The sequence below is a fragment of the Micropterus salmoides genome, unplaced genomic scaffold (assembly GCF_014851395.1).
Source record: "Micropterus salmoides isolate LMB-PRFRI ecotype aquatic unplaced genomic scaffold, ASM1485139v1 Ms_hic_scaffold_3, whole genome shotgun sequence".
Lineage (NCBI taxonomy): Eukaryota > Metazoa > Chordata > Actinopteri > Centrarchiformes > Centrarchidae > Micropterus > Micropterus salmoides.
Window position 1 is genome coordinate 24,124,890 of NW_024042261.1, and position 18,555 is coordinate 24,143,444.

The 18,555-nt window shown below is 41.9% G+C and overlaps 1 protein-coding gene across 2 annotated transcripts; it reads right to left on the reverse strand.

Moving 5' to 3' along the window:
• Nucleotides 1-951: 951 nt before the first annotated feature.
• Nucleotides 952-17,703, reverse strand: strn4 (striatin, calmodulin binding protein 4). 2 transcript variants are annotated; one of them, XM_038694093.1, is made up of 18 exons: nucleotides 17,178-17,703; nucleotides 10,769-10,872; nucleotides 10,537-10,613; nucleotides 10,299-10,377; nucleotides 9,952-10,137; nucleotides 8,636-8,813; nucleotides 7,922-8,078; nucleotides 7,313-7,408; nucleotides 6,846-6,964; nucleotides 6,579-6,754; nucleotides 6,336-6,383; nucleotides 6,103-6,224; nucleotides 5,788-5,955; nucleotides 5,558-5,698; nucleotides 5,374-5,472; nucleotides 5,181-5,267; nucleotides 4,641-4,834; nucleotides 952-3,980 (listed from the first exon to the last, which is right to left on the reverse strand). In XM_038694093.1, exons 1-17 carry the CDS (start codon nucleotides 17,511-17,513, stop codon nucleotides 4,665-4,667), a joined length of 2,343 nt encoding a protein of 780 aa, XP_038550021.1. In that variant the 5' UTR covers nucleotides 17,514-17,703; the 3' UTR covers nucleotides 952-3,980; nucleotides 4,641-4,664. The 2 variants fall into 2 exon arrangements, with proteins under 2 accessions (XP_038550021.1, XP_038550020.1); XM_038694092.1 differs by having other exon boundaries at nucleotides 4,646-4,834; nucleotides 17,178-17,513.
• Nucleotides 17,704-18,555: the final 852 nt, after the last annotated feature.

Sequence of the window (18,555 nt, forward strand, 5' to 3'; positions counted from 1 at the left end):
AGTAGTTTGGATAGGTTATTCCTTGATTCTTGGTTAGTAGTTGACACACCACCTGAGCCAAGATGGGCTCGCTGAAAAAAAAGACTGTTGTAGAAATTCTTTTTCACCAGTTTCACTAATGAAATGTGACTTTGGGTGCCTGAATTTAAACGTTTCAATTTCACAAATCAAGATTAGTTTACTCATCATGGGGAGAAGTACTCCTCTGCCTGTCGAAACAGCTGTAGGATGTTAAGTGTGAGAGTTTATTCTTGACCTTGGAAACAGTAGTATTGACAAAAACAAAAGAAAAGATGTTGTTTTGATGAGTTTGACACTAGAAATCTCTTTTCACATGCATCTGCCGAAGGAGGAAAGTTTCTCTGTGCTCATCTTAAATCTGAGTTTAAGACGTGCACGTGAAATGTATGCGACATCACAACTAGTTTCAACTAAATCTCAGTCCAGCACTGAGAATGGACTTGAAAGAATTGAAGCATTACACATCTTGTGTCTAGTACTTTTGACGTGAACATATTGGTAGATATTATAGAGTATATTTAATAGAACAGTGGACATTGATTAGTTTGGAAACATCTGTATAATATCTTAAGCTTCCCTGAAGGGGCTTTCATAATATGAGAAAACCCAAGTCATCAAGTTATCTTGGCTTGGGCTTGAAACATATTACAAACTGGTGGGCTTGGAGTTTGACAGATGTGGACATTTACCAGGCATGCAGGGTCTAATTAAAGATGTATTATGGGAATTACGGCATCCAGCGTTTTTAGAACTTGACAAATATTAGGATGCACCAATTTGACCATTCTTTTCAAACTTCTCTTTTTAACTTTTAAGGTCTCTTGAGAGTCCCCTCACTTAATGCAATTGTATTTTATCGTCTTCTTCCATGTGTTTTTGCAAGTTTTGTTTCCATTACTAGAGGCAAGAAAGACAACACAAACACAACTCTCAATTCACTGTACAAAATCTTCATTTTTTGTTTTTTTCTTCCTTAATGACATACAACAGGGGACCCGTAAACAAAAAGAGAAAGTCATTTGATACAAGCTAGAATGCAGTTCAAAAATATATAATAAAACAAAATTAATAAAAAGCAGGTCTCCTATCCCTTGTAGTTTGAATACAGCTTAATATGATGTACAAAATATCACACAGTGATAAATTGCTAATAAAAAAATAAAAACACAAAGAAATGAGAGTCCTTTACCTTGGCCTCTGACTGGTAACAGATTTTTTTTTGTTGTTTTCTTAATTTTTCATGTTTTTTAATCATTTTGCTTTTTTACAAGTTATACATTGCCATTATCAATCACAAGCAAGTTCTATGCCTAGCAAGGAAGAATGATTCACTTATGATACTACAGTATTCTTACATCTTAATAATCATATTCATACTCAAAGAAAAGAAATGCAAGAAAGAAAACAAGGAAATGATGGACATTTACAGCACATAATGGCATCTCTAGTCATCATTTACAACCTCGGTTTTGATTTCTTTTTCTTTTTTGATGTGTCATACTGATTTGTCTTTATTCTCAGAGAGGGGCCATAGCAGCTCAGAGTGAAACGAAAGAATCGGCTGGCCATCAGTAGCTCTCATTCTCAAATAACCGAGTCGCAGCAGGTTCCACACTTACTTACTCCAGATTGTATAAGAAATACCTGCAAAACATTATTTCTGCACCCTGTCTGTAACCACTCGACACAAAAGTATCCACTCTTAGATGTAGTGCAAAGTGGACGCAAATAGTAGTTAAATGAGATAACAGGACGTTATGCCCAGCAGCAGTACAATAATATAGTTGCACACTGATATTCTCTTTTTCTATTTCAGACAACAGTCCACCACTCTGATTCAGGAAAAAAGATATCGGCACTATTAATGCTAGTGTCCACAGTGATTAGGAAAGGAGTGTATACCTCTAGGCAACTTTGAACCCTAAGATATGACCTCTGACCCCTAGTGTGACCCTGTAATCTTGAAGAGTTGGAGGGTGCCCCGTAACCAACTGATTTAACACCAGATTGCATCAGTCCTCTCAAGCTAAAGGTAAAATAAAACGTCAAGTAATTTGAAGTCAGGTCAGCCGTTGCTGGGCAACTTTTACCCGAAGCATTCTAACGTGTGTCAGGCCGTTACCAGTATAAATGCAGGACAGGAATATAAATAAATGTGAGGTGTCTCAAAGGAACAACAATGTTTCCATCTAAGCCAATTGTTATGGGTTATGTTCAAAATAGAAGAACCATAACAGATTGGCAAGACAGATTAGGTGCCTGGTCTAATATTAACTGACAACCACGCATCTTAAATCAATACTTTCTATTTTTCTTGCTGAAATGACAAAAGTGTATGAATTTAAAATGGACCTTTCCCCTGGAGCAATTTCTCCCAGAATGCCTCTTCAGAAAGAGAGCAGCTTCACATCATTAGCTTTCTGGGTAACGTGCTACCGTGCAACTGATGCACGTCACACCAGAAGAGGAAACCTCACATTAACACACAAGTGAAGGTAATGTCAAGCTCATTTTTTTTGAAAGCCTGAATAAATAACAAGCCAGAGCCGCCAACAATCCGGCAACTGACTTCAAGATGAAATTAAAAAGACGATCTGAACCGTCTCAGGAAACCTTTTGCAGTCCAGGTGGTCCTGGCTGTAATGTAATTACCATCAGCTCTGTACACTCCGACATTATTCACATCCCTCTAATGAGAAAAATGAACAGTGAACCTTAATTCTGAAATGTGACTACAGTTAATGAAATGATTCAAGGATGAAATGTCATTTAAAATGTCGATTCACTCTTTGTGGATCTATAGCCCGATGAGTGAGAAACAGTCTCTCATTCTCACACTCACACACACACACACACACACACACACACACACAGAAAACAAGTCCCTGATTCTGACTCAAGACTGACAAGGTCTTTCATAGCACCGTGATTTAACTAGTGCATATACAAACACACATGCACACTCTTCTGTACAGTAAAAAGCACCAAATGACACATCTGCGTCATTTGTTGAGAGCAGACAGACTAGCTTCACACCTCTTTAGTCTGCAGTCCTTAACTGTGCTCTCATGGTGTCTATCTTTAGCTGGTTAATGTGATGTGAGAGCATCAGTCTGCAGAGTAGAGTTCAATCTATACATCTGCAGAAATGGTTCATGACTGCGGAAACATGTTCCTTTATCTTGTACGGCAGAGTGACTTCAAATCTCACATGTACACACACATAAGTAGAGGCAGAATCATGGGGACTCTATAATACTCAGACGTACAATGAGACTTGGTGTCTTGGCCATACAGTTGAACTTAAAGCTATTTGTTCAGCACTGGTTAGCGACTGTCTGATGCCTCCTCACATCACACACTGCTAAGTTTAACATTCACCAACCCCATATGCAACATCGCACACACTCTACCCGGAGTCTTTGGAATGTAAAACACTGATTCCCGATGAAGAGGTTGGTCAGGTGTTTTCTGCAGATGCTGGGAAAGGTTACTGTTGTTAGTCGTGCCTACATACGTATGTTAGCCACAAGCAATTGTTAACTGCTGTGCAGAGTGAGCGCTTCCTTGGTGGTTCTGTGAGTAGTGTGTCAGCAGTTCAAGTGCACAAACACGGTGTTAACAGTTGGTAGACTGACAAAAAAGCAGAACAGAATATTGTAGTGTAGAAAAGTGTTACTCCAAACATGATTATTTGAAAACGGAGCAGCCAGGATTTTTAAAGTTATAAAAAAGCAGTGTGGTTAGTATTACAAGAAGTCACTGAGGCATCGGAGAACAGGGAGGGATTGATGGGAGGTGGGGTCCTGTGGCGATGACCCAGCCAGTGGGGTGCAGAACAAGTGTGTGTGTGTGTGTGTGTGTGTGTGTGTGCGCGTGCGTGCGTGCGTGTGTAAGCAGGTGAAATTTGTCCACTGTAGTCTTCAGTCTCTTTTGGCCCAGTTATTTTTTGTAGGATTCTAAAGGCAGAAAAGAAGGTAAACAAAGTTAGACCAACAGCTGTTCACAACAGCCCTTTACAATAACATAAAGGCAAAATATATCAGGTGCCATGTAATTAAAAACATACCAGATTTAGTCATTTAGAGTTGTAAAAATCAAATAAGATCAAAGAAGCCACATGACAACAACAACTAAAAAAAATCCAATTTAAAGAATAAAATTCTAAATTTGACAATGTCAGCCTGAGAGGCTTCAAAAAAGAACTAAACTTGAAGCAAATTTGTGAATCTCATATTATAATAATAATATACAATCCTGTTAAAGGGGAGATGTGTTGTCGATTTAGGCAATGCATATAGGTTAAGATATTCAAAAAAACTTGGACAAACTGTTTTAAAACAAAGGATGAAAAATGAAAATCTGAGATTTAACCATTTAGACCAATTAAAGGTGTACTCAATTTAGCATTGCACTTTCATTAAGTTGCTCCCTTCAGGCTGAGAGGTAGAAACTAACCATGACAAATAAACTGACCTTTATGTGTAAAAATACTGGAGTGTCCCTTTAAAATTTTATATTGGATTTCTTTAACTGTTAAGGTAAAAAAGCATATTATACTGGAGTTTGTGAGGAGCATGAACAGTTCTGCAGTTCAGCATCTCACTGCGTGCCTTTACCTCACCAGAACGACGGCAGTGCTGTCAGACAAAGATCTTGGCAAGTGCATCTGCGCCAGCACTGGCAATGAAGGGCTGCGAAGGGTGGAACGCCACGTCATGAATGGCCTCGTCGTGCTTCTTCCTATGGGCCGTGATCTCCTGCACACACGTCCTGTTGTCCAGCATCCACAGGCGCACAGAGCAGTCGTGGCCTGGGTTGGGGGGGGGCAACAATGTTATGAGGGACAAAGATTGCTGGAGAACAACGCAAAGGAATCCATTATTTTGTTTTACGACCTACACTTAATGCACAACTTCTTCTGCAATACACTACGTTATTGTTTTACCCCAGACTGCAGTTTATAGAGAGGGTTATAAAAATACCCACTTCCATACAGAATGGATGACATATTATAACAGTAGCATCAAAATCTCTCTTTAATTAAAATGACCATAGTTTACAGTATTTTGGAAATTGTGTCGATTGTCTTTATCCTACAAGAAACCTGTTTCTTAGATATTCAGCTAAATAATGAGGTTAAGCTGAGTCGTACTCACTGCCAGAGATGAGGTAAGTGCCTTTAGGGTCTGTAGTGAGACAGGTGACCGCATCCAGGTGAGCCACCATAGAGTGGACAACCTTACCTGTAGAAACACACAAGGCAAGCTCACTAAGATGCGTTCACATTCCAGAAGAAAAGTCTACAGAGGTAATTAACAGAGGACAAATGAAACACCTCCCACTGTTTACCTGTCTTGTTGTCTAGAAAGCGGATGGTGCGGTTCTCATGTGCAGTGATGGAGATGGGCTCAGATGGGTGACTGACCACTCTGTTGATCAGTTCACTGCCTGCAAAGACAAACAACTCAAATTTAATCTAGTCCATTTTATATATTCAACTGTTACAAATAAGGATGTTGGGTCCAGAACGTACCATCCTTTGTCTGCGTCTCCAGCGCAGTGGTGCTCTGCTCTGTGTTTAGGTCGTAGAGCAGCGTCTCACCGCCGTCAAATGACACCACCACCTGGTTGGGGTCAGCAGCCACGAAGGCCACTGAGGTGGGTGTTCCATGCTCTGGGAGAAGACAGGAGATGAAGAAGTCGTTGGCCGTGGACACAGCGCAAAGCTCATAAGCAAAATGTACATCCTCAACAGACGTCTACCTCTCTCCTTGTTGAAGACAGACAAGCAGGGGGCCGAGTTCTGAGGGTCCCAGATGCGAATGGTGCCATCGGCTGAGCATGAGGCAAGACGATGGTGTACTGCCGAGTAAGTTAGACCCCACACACTGTCCTCATGGCCTGCTAGTACACTGCTCTCGATGCCAGGATCTGGATGACAAAAACAAATTTTTATATATATATATATATATATATATATATATAAAAAAACATGATTCATAACAAGAAACACTTCCAAATTGGAATATCATTATTACTTGGTGATTGTTAAATGCTCTACAGTTGAGGATGACCGACCGTAGTTATCATAAGGATCCACGTTGAGGTCTGGCATCTTCCAACATCTCACAGTTCCGTCTAGACCTCCACTGAAGCAGGAGTCTCCGTCCTCACCCATGGTCAGTGACAGAACGGCCCCACTGGACAAAAAGAGAAAGCCATCAGTGGCTGGACTGCATCGGTGTATGTCAGTGACAGGTTTGTGCACAGGGTGTGAATTTGTATTTGTTCAAAGAACAGACTCAACTCACCTGTGCGCTCTAAATGTGTAGATTGGCTCAACATCCAACGCCGCGTTCCTGTGGGGTGGGATGGGGTGGGGTTTGGGGGGGGCACAGTCTTTTAAATTTGTTTCTTAGTTTTATGTCTTTGCTGCATTTGATTTTACATTTGTATGTTATCTGTCCCACTGCTGCTTGTTATATGCATAAGAAGTGCTATAACTGAATCCCTTGTTCTCCATTTTAACTCCCTGTGGATCTAAGGGTTCTTACTTTTTAGAGTGCATGGCCTTGTTGAGGTTCCACAGTTTTAGTGTTCCATCCTCAGAAGCTGTGAGCATCACCGCTTGGCTGGGGTGAAATGTCAAAGCGCGGATGGCATCAAAGTGGCTGCGTAGTGTGAAACGAGGGTTCCACGTCTTCTTGAACTCCTCTCTGTTATCCTGCATCTGACACATTCAGAAATAATGAACATTTTGAGCGTGCACAAGTTGGGTTGGATGACATCCTGTGTATTGACCAGAGCAAATGTGTAATTACATCCATGGAGAGATCATTGTCATTGGCGACCGTGAGATCAGCCAGTTCACCAAGGTTCATGTCCCCTCCGCCAACAGCATCCATAATGAAGACGTCAGAGGAGAAACCCAGGGCGCCACCTGCAGGTTTGAGGTAAAGCACAAGAGTTGCTACTGCATCTTGACAAAACATGGCCAAATAAATACAGGCTGGGATCTGTAAAATATAGCAATGAATGTTAGTCTCCCTGGCAAGAGTCCACCCATCCGGTTTCCTCACTCCCACACTGGGTAAGAGCAACTGTAAGTTTACCCCTACGCAAGCTTTCAAACTTAACAGAGCTGAAACAAGACAGCATCTAAATTTGAAATTCAACTTCTAAGCTATAAGCATGCATGTGTGATACAGGGGAGACTGAAAAAGACTACTTCAGGGAGAGGATGGTATAATGGTTTTCTATGGGGGCATTTCTGGTGAGGAAGTCTTACCTTCTCCAGAGCGAGCCTGTCCCGATACAGAAGGGGGCGGGGTGGGTTTAGGGGGGAAGTCCGACATCATGCCTTGTAACTTGTTCCTGCGGTTCTCTGAACCCGGCAAGAGGAGAGAGACAAAACATCCAGTCATGCAGAGAGGCGGAGGAAGGCCAGCAGACGAGATGACATGTGAGATACAGACGAATGTAGGCAAAAAGATAAACTTCATTCTTTAAATACATAACATACACTCATACAACAAGGGGGAAACCAATAAAAGCGCAGGCATACAGTGTAAATATGACTCAAAGAATGAAATGTCGACACATAAAAAGAGAAGGCAGCATGCGTGCTAACCTTTGAAATGACCCTGGACCACACAAAATACATCTACAGACAGACAGCTACACAAGTTTAGAGAGTCACAGACTGACAGCTCGTGAAACAGGACAGAGAGACAGGTGGTTGGGAAAAGAGGTTGGTTTTATTGACAAGAAGAGATGCCAAGACACAATGAGAAGTAAAAGATAAAAAGGTGAGCGGGGGGGCAAAAAAGACAGATACACTGGTGGCAGTGGTGCTGGCAGTGCTGGTGCTGATGATGTTGCTATGGCAACAGCGTACCTAACTCCCGTCCATCCCCTGAGATCCGGGCCTCTCCCGCCCCCTCCCCATCCTCCCCCGAGCCCAGGAAGTCAAATTCACTGAGGGCATCTTCCGAGTCGTCTTCGTCCTCCTCGTCCTCGGGGTCCAGGTCGGTGGTCATGGGCTCTGAACCCATCTGCACAAGAGAGCAGAGCGATAAAAGGGTGACTTACGCGATTTAATCACAAATTTTGCAGTTAATTGTTTGTGTTTAGTCTCATCGTTTTCATTAGAGCGCGACCAATATGAACTTTTTACGAGCAAAACTGATTTTGATATTTGATCTTCCGGTATATCGGCCGATATTCCGATCTTTTCAAAAATGTAAAACATTAAGAAAGATTATTTCTAACATTTGTTAATGTGTAGTTATGAGAACTCACCAAGATAACATGACATAATGTAGTTTAAAAATGAACCATTTAATTATAATTATAAATAGTACTTTAAACAAAAGTACACCTAATCATGTTAGCTAACTGCTGTGTTGCCAACAGGTTGCAGAGTGCCCTCTGGTGGACAAACTATGCAACGACAACAATCATAACAAGACCCGTCGCTCGGTTTCTTTTATAATTATTATTTATGTATAAATGCAGTACAGATTTATCTACAATTAGCTCATATCGGCATGCCGATTTATTGTTCTAGCTCTTACCTATACCCAATTTCATTTCTAATCACTGATCATACCTTTACGCGAGACTTCTTGTTTTTGCGCGGTCCATCAATGCAGTCAGTGGCCATGCCTTGGAAGTCATCTTCCTCGTCACTGTCATCTTCATCATCATCCTCACAGCCATGCAGGAAGGGGATCTTATCGAGCACAGAGCCACCCAGACGTTCCTTAGAGCTTTCCTTTCCCGCGTTCCTACAAATACACACAAGTTAAAAAGGACAAAAAGATTATTTAATACCTTTCAGAGGCAGGATGATCCCCTAACTTAACATATTATGCACTGTATAATATATTATTAAAAGTTTGGCAACAGCAGTCTACATTACAGTATACTTACTTTTATCATAGTCTTTTAAAAGGTTTTATGAGCGCAGTAATTTTGAGTTTCATAGGTGCATGTATGCTTTTTTTTTTTACTTTCCTACTCAGAAAACATTAACATTCTGATAAAAAATATCTTGGTTTAAAACAATTCTACTTGCAAATTTCATCTTTACATGGCAAAATATATACATGTCTGACAGGTACTTTCTGTGCAATGACAAATACACAACCTTAACAGATTTCTGCTTTTCTTTGTAATCTTACCATGTTCGCATGATGGAGGAAGCCCTCCGTTTTAGACCTCTTTTGTGCATCTTGTTCTGTTGGCTTTTGAGATCAGGATGTGCTATTTTTTCACTGACATTTCTGCTTGTACAGACAAATGCACATAGGTGCTACTCACAAAGCTGCCTTAACGATATAATGATGAATTGTCTCATGTTAACACTGCAGTAAGTACACCTACTTAACTCAACAAGTCATCTGCACATTTTCTGTCTTGTAAATCTATTTCTAGTATAGCACTGTTTATAATGATATTTCATTCAGCAATTAATAAATCCAAAGATAAAGACCAGACTAAACTCTACTCTACTTCACATAAGAGGTCAGGCGGCCTTAAGAGGACAACCCGCTCTGTACAGGACTGTGTGTTCACTACTTCTTGAACTAAACTGACCTGGATCAGTATACCATAATACTTCAAGGTCATGTCTGTGAATAAATGATCCGACTATGACATGATCTGTCAATTAGGCCACACCTAAAAATGGCGATACACAAAAGCCCATGTTGCATGTAGGTAAATAGAGCTCTAGCAGTTATGGAATGATTATACTTCTAAACTATTTTTTTTAAAGGAGAATAACAAACAAAAACAAAAATAATGTCAATCGTTTGTTTCACTCAAACGAAGTGTCATGATTTTGTTGAAAACAGCAGGCGTCACTACTCTTTTCCGCAGAGCAACAGCAGAGTGAGAAGTTGTCTGCTACCACGGTCTCACCTCTTGATTTGCTCCTCTATCTGTCTGACCAACAACGACTCTCCACCTGCCCGGGATTCAGGCTCAGGGCAGGTTTCACTGGGCGGAGGCCCATTAGCCTCTGGGCTGCTCCGTCCGAGCAGAGAGCGCACTCGCTTAGACCGCATGTCCAGGATCGTGTCTGAATAACCCACTTCTTCAAGATATCTACATTCACAGAAAAAAAAGCACACATGAATATACACAGACACCTATATTAATTAATTCAGTCTAGTGTAGAGTTTAAGTTTAAAACCAATGACAAAATACTGATGGAGCACATTAGTATGGCACCGAGATAAAAGGAGCAGATGATGTAGAGGCCTTACTTGCGTAGTAGCTGACGTCCCTCCTTCCAGGACATCTGATTGGCTGGCTCAGAGTCTGACTCAGCCGGCCCATTGGGAACTACAGAAAATAGATTGGTCAATAGTGAAGCAACAGCTAGCAGAAAAAGAGAAAAGCAGATACTTTGACTTGTTCTGAAAGTACAGCAGCAGTAAAAGATGTAACAGCAGTAGATAATATAATATTTTCAGATATAAATAAGGGCTTGGTTAAACATACGCTGGTCTGCCTCTGTCTCTGGTTTCTTATCTCCGAGACTCTGGTCATTTCCTGTCTTCAACTTCTGGTGCTTGGCCCTACAACCCCAAAAAAAGACCACATGAGGGCAGCATCACAGGCAAATAAAAGAAAATCTTTCAGCATCAAATCACTATGTCTAAAACTCGCAAAACATGATGACAGCATGCTGAATGGATAACAGACATGAGGACCCAGGGGCAATTGGTCTTACCTCTCCTGTTTGAGGGCGTACTCCAGCATTTTGATCCGCCTCACCAGGTCCTGTTTCATATTTTCCTGCCCTTTCCTCTCACCCTGTAGGAACGCCACCTGAGCCTGAAAACACACAGGATGAAGAACACAACATCACTTCAGAACAGCACAGACATACCGCAACTACTCACAAGTAAATATGATCAGAAAATCAATTCTCACTCACACACACGCGCCATAACTGCAGTGAAGTGGATAAAAACAAAGAATGTACTGTCTCAATTAAGGCTGGAGAGTAAAGCATTTGATATCAACAGAGACCATGAATGTTATGGGAAAAGTTTGATGTGACGAGCATTGCAAACATGACTTCTAAGAATCCAGAATAAGTAGAGGGTTGGGGAGCAGGGCTCTTATTTTTAACTTCTCCTAACCAAGGCCTCAGTGCGCATCTGCAGAAGGAAGGAAAAACAAGACCCAGACTGGCCAAATTCAAATGCCCTCTTTTAAGACACATCCTTCCTTTGTGTGCTTCCTCTCTCATTTTCCGTCCGTTTTCTTCCTCACTGAGCTGATAAAGCTCTTACCTTGAGGAAAAAGAAGTTCACTGGCCATTCTTGCCATTTGTCAAAGTGTTTTGTGAAAATAAAAAAGTGATAATGACAGGGATTATGACGACACTGTCACGTTGTGATGAGGAGTATCTTTAGGCAGGGTCTTCCCTTGGGTAAACCATCATAAGGCAAGACTTGACAAAATGTTAAAGTGCTGCAGTATTGAATGACAAAGATTTATAATACAGGTTTCTGTGTTTTGCACCAAGTGATGCTTCACAGTGGGCAGTTTTAAGCAAAATGTCAATGACCCAGTGGGGTGAAAAAAAAAACTGTTTCCAGTTAGAGGTGTGTTAAAAAGGACTAATCCAGTTTCTACTTTGAGGGTTTGCATGCAGGCGATTGTAGGCACAAGAGTTTTGCATTTTTACTCCCTCCCTGTCTGTGCCAAGTGGTACTGGAGCATTAATGCTCTTTTTTTTTTCTTCCATTCCTTCTCTGCACGTCCGTGTCTGTGTCCACGAGCCTGCTCCCACACGCATACGCAGTTCTGCAAATCTAGAACAGTCTAAAAACACTATCTCATGGGGCAGGCACTCGGTCTACTTGAGAGGGTAGTCAATCATCCAGGAAAGTGCGCGCACACACCCACACACACATGCAGACAGACACACACACAGTCACGTAACCAACTAGAACGGCTAGCGGAACACAGGATAATCTGCCAAGCAAACCTTACTACCGCTGCTGCTGCTGAGTAATCCTGATTAATGCTATGTGATTTTATATGCTTATCAGAGCATTTTGGAGATAACTGTCAAGGCTATCATGTAAACACTGCAGGCAGAATCTAAGAGGTTGTAAAATACAGATAACTACGTGGTTTATACTTGGCCTAACCTAGGAGTAGTAGTACAGCTCTTGCAAATGATCTATATAAGTAAAATAACTAATGAATAAACTGTGAGCACTAAAAGGATAGGTTGAAAAGCACTGCGTTCATTTGAGCAGCTAGGAAGACTAGTGAAACACATAAATCTGCTCGGCCTTGTATGAACTGCTATGTCATATAAGTTGGTTATGTGGTTGATAAAAGCTAGCATAAGGTTAGCTGGAACAGCAGCTAGTTGGTTGCACTTTCCAGCTGCACACAAGTAGTAGCCCAATTGTGTAGTGGTTGTGTTTTGTAATGGTAGATGCAATACTGTATTTCACACAAGCAGAAACACTTGGAGTTCCAGTCTGACATATTCAGACATAAATGTTAGCATGCTAAAATACAAGCTGCTCAGCTGTCTTGCTAGCTGGGTAGTGTCAAAGTGCGGGATGTTCAGAATATAAGACAACAGCATGTATGTTATGCACTGGGTACTAAAATCTGTCAAATTCAAGAGAAGGGCAGAGTTGAATATGAGATCGTCTGTACACAAATAAACAAATCAGAATACTCAGTGTAACAACTTGGAAGCTTTTTGGTGAGTGAAAAACACCATTGTCAACTCAGCCTTGATGCACAGTCCTGCTTAAAACCATGTCCAAAAATTATGGTGTGACAACTAGCTACAGATGGGCAGATACTGAGCTCTTCACCTTGTAAATGGTTCTTAGGTCGGCCGGATTTGTACAGATCTGGTCTGAACATAAGAGCTTGAACTAGCAGCCATTTACCAAGATAGCCAGAAGTAGTCACGGGAATGTCACAGAGGTATGAACAGTGATTTGGTCATTTACTGGCATTTGCTTAACTAAAACAATCTGACTCAAATCAGCATAGTGCTTTGTATTCCACCTCTAAATGGAATGTGTCAACTACTTCATATTTAAGGGGCAGGGCACGTGTTTCTACTCCTACTCACACACACACACACACACACACACACACACACACACAGGCGAGCTACAACCTGCTCACACATGGAGATAAACATCACATCCTTGTGTGCTACTGACACACTGAGTTCCTGGAAGGACAGGTTCCCACTAGCGCCCAAAACTTAACATCGCCGACACTGCTTTCTTGGTCAAGATAGAGACAAGGCTGCATCCATACACACCCCAAATATTGACACGACAATGAACACACACTGTAAGAGCGGCCTTTTCCTGATACATAAAGGAAGTCAAAACAGAGAGATTGGTGAGTCAAAGGGTTGGCTGTATATCATTCTTCATCTATGACTTAACTACTCATCCTCTGGCTAAGACCTGGTTTTACTTGCTCTCCTTTATACAGTATTTTAGTTTAAAAGTGGCAGGGTAATAGGGTTGAGCGGAGTGAATTCATTCACCACAGCACACATTTGCTGTGTTAGGGACAAGAACAAATGCAGCTTTCAGTGCAAAACAAGGTCCCAAAACTAAGAGAGCCTATCAAGGTGTGTGAATACATTAAAAAAAAAGTTGAAATGTTAAAAAAAATTCATGTTGAGGAGTAACAAAATTATTAGTTATTAGTAACTAGTAGTAGTATGATATCTTTGTATTATGTTGATAAACTAACATAGCCTAAAGTATAGAGGATCCTTGTTGCGAGCAAACCTGTCGTGCCATCTGATCTTTCTTTCCTGTGGGTGGGTTTTCCTCCATTTGGCCTACTGCTGCTGACCTTTCCAGACTTCGGTGTAGCGTGGAGAGATGACACATTTAGCCTATTCTGTCAGTCCTTCTCTGCTAGCTGCAGAACAGGGTCAAGGGCAGCTTTTCTCCTCTACTGGCCACCCTCCAACTTCTCATCCCTTCATCCCCATGAGAGAATCCTTGAGCCAACAAGTAGAGCAATGAACTTTTCTGGGACAGCCTGCTTTGACAGAGTGTGTCGATTGTGTGCGTGCAGTATTTAGCTGGAGAACGACATCCTAAAAAGTTGGATTTGCGGCCCAAGTCTGATTAGAAGATGCTTGATAAGCACTGGGAATGTGTTTGAATAAGAATGGGCACTAATCGTAAGATGGGAAAGAAACTAATAAATACAACAATAAGGAGATAAGTACATTCAGAAGAAATACTAAAAATAAATACATATATGACAGGAGTGCTGCAAGTCTGCGCGGGTGCAAGGCACACACTGTAATGCAGTACATATGGATGTCATGTGTGTGTCATGGCTGGGAGCATTGAGCTATTAATTAGAGATGTGTACCCAGGGGTCCACTGGTCCACACTCAACCGGAAGTGATGTCATCTGGGTCACCAGTTATCTATTCTACACAGCTACTGGCACAGTTAATACAATTAAATAGCTGAAAATGAGAGGAAGAGGTAAAGGTCTGCCCTTTTCCCTGTATAATAAATATAGTAACTTGGTTCAATATCTGCTGCACACCCTGTCTATGAAATTATAACAAAGACTATGCAAAAACAAGCTTATTACTACAGGCTTGTTCAGACAAGGTGCAGTAGTAGTGTGATTTGTGAGAATACATTGGGAAACCGCTTCTTGTGTGTCTGAAGGAGGGGGTGGGGACAAGGCCACTGCCACCTGTCCTTCCGTCCCATGGTCCTACCGGGACGTCCCACCTGGCCCAAAGCGGGGGGGCCGTCATTCCTGGCCTGTCACTGGAGACACAACGCCACAGGTGGCCTTTCACATTGAAAACACACTCAGAGACAGCACATGTGTTACAGTCTCACAGAGACACGCTAATACCACAAACGCACATCCACGCTGTCACACAGAGTCACAAAGTCGTAAGATGATAGTGTTAATCTCTGTCAAAGATTTTGCCACAGCCTTATGAATGCCATAAAAGCACAAAACATCATATGTAGGTGATATGTGAGCAGACTATGAACACATATATGTTGCTAACTGTACAGGAGGTGGCTTGGGGGCACGATAACTGGCACACTGAGAGCCCTGCGAGCATACTGGCAACAAAAGCCTGTGGCCTGTGGGTGTTAAAATGTAAGCTAGGTCAATTTTTCAGCCTGGCACTCCAGAGATCCTTGCTTTCTCTCAGCACAGGACGTGGTGATAATTGTACCCGTGAAACCAGACCATGTGCAGCAAATGCGCACACACAAACAAAGTTCCATACCAAGCACTATGGCATGTTGGACATAGCGATGGACTGCTTCTGACTTCCCTTCCCACTCTACCCCACACATACGACCAGAAAAGCAGCAAGCGCGGCCAGTTTGTTATTGTTCATCCATATTTTATCAGGCCCCTATTTATAACTACATAGGTTTGAGTCAGGGGAAAAAGTGAGAAGTGGAGTGACAGAAGAGAAGCAATGATATGTTTCTGTCCTCCTGTGGTTTCCTCAAGCTCATGAACTGCAGAAGATAGTTCATCCTAATTACAAGCAAACTGTGTTACAGGAGGAAGACCACATGTGGGTTTGGGAATGAAAAGATGAACTGTTCATCCACTTCATTCCAAAATGCAGAGCGCAAACATCTTTGAATGTGTGTATGTTGTCCTAACCTTTCTTAATCCTGGAACAATTTGATGAGTAAGCCGCACTCTCACCCAGCAATGCTCTGCCTGACACAGTCGCACACATGCATGCGGGAAAGCTGCATAGTACAACCTCTGTCTTCTTCTGCTGTTGGCCTCTGAATAACTGCAACCATTAGGGGACCCGTGCCTTGCTCAAGGGCATTTCTATAACACTGACTCACATTCACATGGATTCTTCTAGACATTTCACAGACTCAAACTGATTACTTTTAAAGACTCAATCTCACTTCTCTAACCTAAAGGCAGACAATACATATGTGTTTGTAATCTGCAGGTCATTTTATATTGTTTTTTTTTTTCTTTCAGGCAGGATTTACAAGGATTAGTTGTAGATAAGATGGTGCTTGACTGACAATGCTCGTTGACAGTCAGAATGATACTGAAAAATACAACTGTAAACATTTCACCCATGTTCATCCACCACACCCCTTACTCATCCATCTGTGTGACAAGCCCTAATTCATAATGTTGATTTCCTTCCAATGCATGTTACTACCGACCCTTAATTTGTTGATTATGCCTCAAAAAACATCGACAGTAAACTGACTTTCAAAGAACTACCATTCTCAAATGCAGTGATTTCAAAAGGGAACTCACAGCTCTGTGTGTGTGTGTGTGTGTGCCACTGTCATCATCTTTTAACCACAGCAGCACAGCCACAGATCACTTGATTTGTCCCCATGGGATATGAAAACCCAGTAATTGCATACTTACATATTATGGTTCTGCATAAACAAACACCAAAATACAGTGCACCATAAAAGGAGCATGTCTTTGATGTTTACTTGAATTAATATGAAGGAGACAATGCAAGGTAGCCACACCTAAACTCTGTTTACCTGCCTTTTGTATTTGCAGGATAACTTGCCTGTTGTCATAAGCTGACATAAACCTCTTACATCTAACTTCGTGCTGTATATATATATATATATATATATATATATATATATATATATATATATATATATGTATATGTGTGTGTGTGTGTGTGTGTGTGTGTGTGTGTGTGTGTGTGTGTGTGTGTGTATGTATGTATGTATGTATTTGTGAATGTATATGTAACTGATTACATATAGTCCAAAAGGCAATGATTAATGCCTTCTGAAAATACTATTTATTTTATGTATAAAACCCACTGCTGGCGGTTTGGCTTTGGGTGACCATCACCTGGAGGTCATAGTGTCCCTTCATTTTCCGTTACGGTCTAGGAATAACACATCCTGGTCAATACGTTATGATAGGGTGTAATGGTAGCCCGTTAGCATTGTGTCATCCTGGAACGGACTGACTGTAGGGCATGTGTACTGTCACAAAGCAGCACATAAGGAGCTCCTGCGATATCCGTCCTTGCCTTTATTCGGCGTTACGGCTGCAAACGCAAGCTAACGTTAAATGATAAACAAATTTACCCTGAGTTCGTCCCTCTCAGCCTCCCAGCGGTATTTCTCGGCCTGGAAGCGTCCCCACTCGTACTGGATGAAGTGCAGGATCCCAGGAAGCGTCATACCAGAGTCCCCGTCCTGCAGCTCCCGAGTCTGCGCCGATCCGGGCATGGCCCCGGTCGCCGCCGCCGCCGCCGCCGCTGCTGCTGCTGCTGCTGCCATCGCCCCGGTCACCGCAGCTGATGTCGCCTGGCCCGGTGCTGCTTTGGGCCCGTTTGGGTTGCGCCCCGCTCCGCTGCTGCTGCTGCTGCTGCCGCCTCCGGAGTTCGGGTTTGGTCCTCCACCGGATCTGTCCGCCTCCATTTTAACCGTTCAACCTTTCGCCAGAAGGTGGAAACGGGCAGAGTGTACGAACAATAATAATTTTAAAAAAGTACCTCGTACCCTTCTTCCAACCCAGCAGCACTTCACTATTGGCGACCCTCTTTTCTTCCTTTTCTCTCTCTCTCTCTCTCACACACACACACAAACACACACACAGAGCAAAATTACTATTCAGGTGGTAAAATGCTACACTTCCGTCCTAAATCCTTCAAGATAAAACACGATCAAGCCACATAGGTGTAACATTGTGGATTCGTGGCTTGTTTAGTTCCCGAAAAGCCATATTTAACATACATTCTTACTTTAAAATGTACGTTAAAGTAACACTGAAATATGGCTATTAGGTGTCTATCACTCAAAACAAGTGTGAACGTTTTCATTTCTAATCTTATTTTGTAAATCCCTGATGCATTTCCCTCCTCCTTGTGCTTGCTTTTGGAAATGCCCAATGTGGGTGACAAATAAAGGGCCATGTTGGCTGTAACACACAATGTACAAGTCGCTAGGGATGTTCATTTCCTGCCATTTTGTGAGCAGAGACGTTTGAGGACAGTGAAGTTAGCCCAAAGTATGCACAATTTATTTTCCGGTTTTAACTTTCATTTCTACAACGCAGATTGACCGTGATTTTCTAAGGTGACAACAGCTGCATGCGGGTCTAAGCTGCTGCTGCTTGTGTGGTTTAACAAAACGGTGGAGGTAACTTGTGCATACTGAGCTATGAAGGCTATAAATGTCTGCCTGATTGATCTCTCCATGCCAACATCATAGTTTTTAATCAATTGGACTTGAATAAAACAAACTTAGACTTCATTATCCAGTGGAATTTTTGACTACACTAATTACCTATTGAAGTGGGGGAAGTGACTAAATCACCATCCAACCCCACACAGTATGCATTCCTCTGATGATACTGAGGCATGCAAACATCTTTATCTTCTACTTCATATTACAAAATCTGTAGCATTCTTTGTGGAAAGCAAACACCTGCAAGCAAAAGAGATTAAACCAGTAAAGATGT